This window comes from Triticum dicoccoides, chromosome 2A (assembly GCF_002162155.2).
Source record: "Triticum dicoccoides isolate Atlit2015 ecotype Zavitan chromosome 2A, WEW_v2.0, whole genome shotgun sequence".
NCBI lineage: Eukaryota > Viridiplantae > Streptophyta > Magnoliopsida > Poales > Poaceae > Triticum > Triticum dicoccoides.
Genome location: NC_041382.1, coordinates 492016304 through 492022035, shown reverse-complemented (window position 1 = coordinate 492022035; position 5732 = coordinate 492016304). Strand labels below are relative to the sequence as shown.

Genomic DNA, 5732 nt, shown 5'->3' with positions numbered 1-5732 from the left:
GCCTGTTCTCCAAGCTGGGGAACTGTTTTCCCGCTTTTGTTACTACTTGTACGTTTCGACTGTTGCATTTGTTCATGATATGATATCCTAATAGAGCGCTCATAGTCTGATGGTCTATTCTGCACATGTGCTGGGGCTCTCTCTATAAGTTCCACAAAATGCTCTACATGTTTCACATGTATTATCTCCTTTGGAGGCGGGGGCGGTTTCGGTGCAAAATGGGACTTCACTTCGGATATAAATTATTTCATTCTGAGCTACCATTAATTTTCTATGAATTCTTGAACTCCAAACCTAACATTGAATTTTCAAAGTGCATTTAGTTATTTTGAGCTAAACATCAAGGTTATGTTACTTTTGTCATGCATGAAACCAACACCAATGGATAGATTGGATTTATCTAAGCATTTTTCATATATAAATCTTTTCCATCTGATCTATGGTTGAATTACTATGAATTTTTTTAGTTTAAACCATTTTCTGGATTTTTCTGGTTATTTAGAAATAAAGAAAATCCAGTAAATGATTTACTGCATCAGCATGACATCATGCTGACGTTAGTGGGTCAACGGAACGGCCCAGGTCAAACTAACCAGTGGGACCCGCGTGTCAGTCTCAGTGACTAAACCAATTCAATTAGACTTAAACTAAATAATTAATAGGGGGCTGACCCACATGTCATTGACTCGGGGACGTCAAACCCCCAGTCAAATGCGGTCCAACCCACCGGACTTAAGCCGCCGGCGAGGGCATATGCGGTGGCGACCTACGGGTTTAGCCTACGGGCCACCAATCGAGGCGCTGGTGGGCTTGTGGCAGAGCTCTCGCCGGTGCACATCGGATGGGGGGTGGCCGGACAAGTGGTAGACAAACACTACTAGGAAAAAGGCTACTAGCAGCGCGGGTAAAATGGCAACTAGCAGCGCGGGTACGCGCGCTACTAGTATCGCGCTACAACTAATAGTTAGTAGTAGCATGGGTGCACCCGCGCTACTACTATTTGAACCCTGCACTACTACTATCAAAATAGTAGTAGCGCTTCTAGTATACTAGGCGCTACTACTATGCTAGATAGTAGTAGCGTCTAGTTTTCCCCAGCGCTACTACTAACAAATAATAAATTAAAAAAATAAAAATTACGTGCATTATTCATAGATAGAAATCAGGGACACGTCCAGTGCAAAATAAATTAAACACACACAACCGAAGGTGGCTACATTCCGTTGTGTTCCACCACCAGCCTAAACAGACCACTTCTCTACATGTATCTACCAAAGCTCGGAGTTCAGACTCCGGAGGACCCGAATCCTCCCTCACCCCGAAAGATGGCGTCGATGTCCTCCACCTTGGCGACATCCAGCATCGTGATCACATGGACGATCATCCATGCGGCGCGGTCACTGGGCTTCACGTCGAAGTCCACCTCTAAGTGGTTGAAGAGCACGACGCCCACCAGGCTGTCGTAGTCAGTGTTAATCACCCATACGTCCACGTCGGGAAAGTGAAAACTTGTTAGTACGCATCAGAGTTCAAATCCGTTAGGGTGTTTTCTTTCTTTTTAGCACATGCACATGCATCAAATCCGGAGGCTAGTCCTTACTTTTTGCACGAGACATGAAGAAGGCCAGGTCCCCTCTTTGTTGCATGAATGAATCAAAGGAAGACACTGCCACAAGACATGAAGAAGGTCAGGTCCCCTCCTTCTGTAAATAGCTCAAGTGCCTGAAGTTGCAAGGAATCTTAATACAATGAACTCGTAGTAATGCATAATAACAAGAAAAAAGAAAAAAAATCATGAATCCTAAAGAAAAATATCATTATGTGAGTCAAGATAATGTGGGTAACAATATTTATTAATAAGAAAAATGGGATGAGATTTCTCAAGTGACATTTGTTTCACCAACAATGATTAATGACAAGGCATGTAAGATTTACCTGCGCAGCATCAGATACCCTCTGGTCCTTGCAAGTAAATCTGAAAAGAGAGCAATTTGACATAAGTACAATTATGGTACTGGCTGCCAAAAGAGCATCAAACAAACGGTGACAATAGAACAAACAAGCAACATTGGTAGAATCATCAGAATTGTGTTGGTGCTCCCTCAGCCAATAAATATGCATCTTCGTCGGCGGCATATGTGAGATGACTTTGCTGCTTGATAAGGTCTGTAGCTCGCAAACCAAGCCGCAACACTCTCGCACCACCATGCTAAACCACTGTTGCATCAGAGAGAGTTCTATCAAATCATAACTTTTTGAGAATTGAGAAGCATAATCAATCAGCCATGTGGTCTAAAGTAGTAACATATAGAGATCACGGTTGCAGTTTCCACATAATCCGACAAAAGATTGGACAAAAACACAATTCCATATAAAAAATTTCTCGCCATTTTACTACTTTTCTTGTACTCCCAAATATGTTGTATTCGGCAAAAGATTGGACAGAACCACAATCAATTATTCTTGAAAGCTACGCCCCATAATCTATCCAGAAAAATGTCCCCACCACAGGATAGTACCCACATCAGCAGCAACCTGGCACAATTCATTTGCCACTGCCACCAGACAAGGAATAAGCAATGAATATATATGTTCAATGCATCAGGTAGGCAGGCTCATGCTCATTGCTTTTCAAGTATATTCACAATCTTTCATACGGCATTTTAAGCTCTTCCTATTGGTGTTCAACTTGGCAATTTAGTTCTACAACCACACTAACTGTCAATCATTGGGATTTATCATATGATAAAATTAGGCCTACATATTACCGTGTAATTATCTTTTCATTGAGAAGTCCCTATCTATCAGTGATGTATGTGTACGAGAAATGACTCTCAAAATAAAATGCGAACGACCGGACCCTCCAATTTGTCACAGGGTTGATGGTCGGCTAGGTGATGTATACAGTATGCAACATATAGTTTCAGCAGTGGAAAAAAATTAATACAGGGTTGATGGTCGCAGGAACTAGCAGTCCTGGGGACATCTTTTGTTCGGAAAAATTAATAATCTATAATTACTAAACACTTATTGAATCATTTAGATCATTATTGAGATCCCAATACAAAATGAACCTGTCACTCAACACTTTCTATCCAGGGCGAATCTGGTATACCACTATTCGGTCCCAATGGAATCCGTACATCCATTGTTCACTAGTGGAAATTACACATTAGAAAACGTAGCTAACCCTCAAATCCCTGATCTTCTAGCTTCGACACCAGTCCTATCTAGATGGTTCGATGGGTCAATGGATCGAGGAAAGAAACGGGGGCGAGGGGGGAGATGGATCAATGGGTCAGTACCTGCGGCGAGATTCGGATGGGACTGACTGGGGACAGGGCGCGGAGCCGCGGATCCCCGCTGCACCTCCAGCTCCTCCAGCCGGCGGCTTCCTCAGCTCGTTCCCAGCGCCGGCTTCGGCAGCACTGCTCCTCCCATGCGCTTGCTACCTGTTGGTCTGCACCGTCCGCGCCGCCACTAGGATCGCCCTCGGGGCCGCCGCACCGCCCTGCCTCCATGCCGCGGCGGGGAGCAGCCCGGGCTGGCCGCCAAGATGGGCCTGGTCGGCCGGGTGGTGGAGGAAGGCTACACGCGTGTGCGGCCACACGGCGGAGGATCTCGGCATGGATCGGAGAAAGGGAGAGATCCCATCGGCAGAGGAGAGGAGAGGAGAGGATGTGGAGGGGATGTGAATCGGGGGTGGGTGGGGTGCGGGAGTGGGTGGACTGGGACAGTTGACAGGATGGGGGATGGGACTGAAAGGCTAGCGGTAGCGCAGGGTATCTCACCCGCGCTACAGATATCGAGTTAGCAATAGCGATGGTTTAAAACCCACGTTACTACTACAGTCTGTCCGCGGGGCACGGTCGAGAATATTTACTAATAGCGTGTTATTTTTTGCCACGCGCTACTAGTAAATAGTACTAGTAGTGCGGGTCATTATAGCTCGCTACTAGTAAATAGTAGTAGTGTGGGTAAATAAAGAGCGCTACTAGTAACCGTCTGTGTATAAGCTTTTCCCTAGTAGTGAAAGACAACGGCCACGAGCTCAACAGTGGCGGCCAGCGTTCGGGCATGTGCAGGAACGCGGCTGCGATGGCCTATGCGATGCGGGGCCGGCACCTACGGCGTTGCTACTTCTTGAGCTTGCGTTGATTTTTCCCTTGAAGCGGAAATGGTGATGCAACAAAGTAGAGATAAGTATTTCTCCCAGTTAAGAACCAAGGTATCAATTCAGTAGGAGGCACAAGCAACTCTCCAATATATGCACCTGCACAAACTAACAAACACTTGAACACAACGCGAAAACGGGGTTGTCAATCCCTTGACGGTCACGAACAAGAGTGAGATCTAATAGAGATAGGTATAAAATATAAATAAAAAAGAAAACTAAAGTAAATATAAATAAATTGCAGCAAGGTATTTTTAGATTTTTTGATTTATAGATCTGAAAATATATGATGGAAAATAGACCCCGGGGCCATAGGTTTCACTAGAGGCTTCTCTCTTGAATAAAGCATACGGTGGGTAAACAAATTACTGTTGAGCAATTCATAGAAAATCGCATAATAATGACGATATCTAAGGCAATGATCATGAATATAGGCATCATGTCCGTGACAAGTAGACCGACTCCTGTCTGCATCTACTACTATTACTCCACACATCGACCGCTATCCAGCATGCATCTAGAGTATTAAGTTCATAAGAACGGAGTAACACCTTAAGTAAGATGACATGATGTAGAGGGATAACCTCAAGCAATATGATATAAACCTCAGTTTTTGTACTTGATGGCAACAATACAATACGTGCCTCACTAGCCCTTCTATCACTGCGTGAGGACACAACAAGACTAAACCCAAAAGAAGCACCTCTCCCATTGCAAGAAAAACCAATCTAGTTCACGAAACCAAACCGATAGTTCGAAGAGAAATACAAAGATATCTTAATCATGCATAAAAGAGTTCAGATAAGACTGAAATAATATTCATAGATAATATGATCATAAATCCACAATTCATTGGATCTCAACAAATGCACTGCAAAAGAAGATTACATCGAATAGAACTCCAAGAACATCGAGGAGAACATTTTATTGAAGATCAAAGAGAGAGAGAGAAGAAGCCATCTAGCTACTAACTATGGACCCTTAGATCCATGGTAAACTACCCACACTTCATCGGATGGGCAGTGAGGTTGATGTAGAGGCCCTCCATGATCGAATCCCCTCTGGCGGAGTGCCTGAAAAGGTCCGAAGATGGGATCTCATGGGAACAGAAGCTTGTGGTGCCAGAAAACTATTTTTAGTGTGCCCTCTGGTATAGGGGGAATATTTGAGGATTTATAGTGCAGAGATTAGGTCAAGACGGTCCATGACGGGCCTAAAAGCCAGGGGCGCCCCACTAGTTTGATGATCTTGCCGAGTTTCATGTCTTCGAGAACAAGATAACATCATCAAATTCCCCCAAAACCATCTATGTCCATTTTCTAGTTTGAGCAACTTTACATTGCTAAACATGTCCAAATGAGCTCAAACTTGGCACACCTACTAAAATGGTCTAAATATTCATCTAGGCCAAGTGGTGAATCAAGGAGAACAAATTATCTTGGTCAAAGTATGCCAAAACTAATTCTACCCATTTCTAGGGTTTGACAAAGTTACATTGGCAACTTTCTCCCATTGATCTGAAATTTTTACTACATTGCCAGATGGTCATGAGGATCAC

General features: G+C 44.0%; 1 protein-coding gene across 6 annotated transcripts; it reads right to left on the bottom strand.

Moving 5' to 3' along the window:
• Window positions 1-1121: 1121 nt before the first annotated feature.
• Window positions 1122-3704, bottom strand: LOC119359487. 6 transcript variants are annotated; one of them, XR_005172559.1, is made up of 5 exons: window positions 3306-3704; window positions 2068-2217; window positions 1936-1975; window positions 1601-1722; window positions 1122-1457 (listed from the first exon to the last, which is right to left on the bottom strand). XR_005172559.1 is itself a non-coding variant. In XM_037625660.1 (5 exons), the coding sequence occupies exons 1-4, from the start codon at window positions 3519-3521 to the stop codon at window positions 1689-1691; spliced, it is 447 nt and encodes a 148-aa protein (XP_037481557.1). In that variant the 5' UTR covers window positions 3522-3704; the 3' UTR covers window positions 1122-1457; window positions 1601-1688. The 6 variants fall into 6 exon arrangements, 4 of the variants coding, with proteins under 4 accessions (XP_037481557.1, XP_037481558.1, XP_037481556.1 ...); XR_005172558.1 differs by having other exon boundaries at window positions 1601-1666; XM_037625660.1 differs by having other exon boundaries at window positions 2061-2217.
• Between the last annotated feature and the right edge of the window lie 2028 nt (window positions 3705-5732).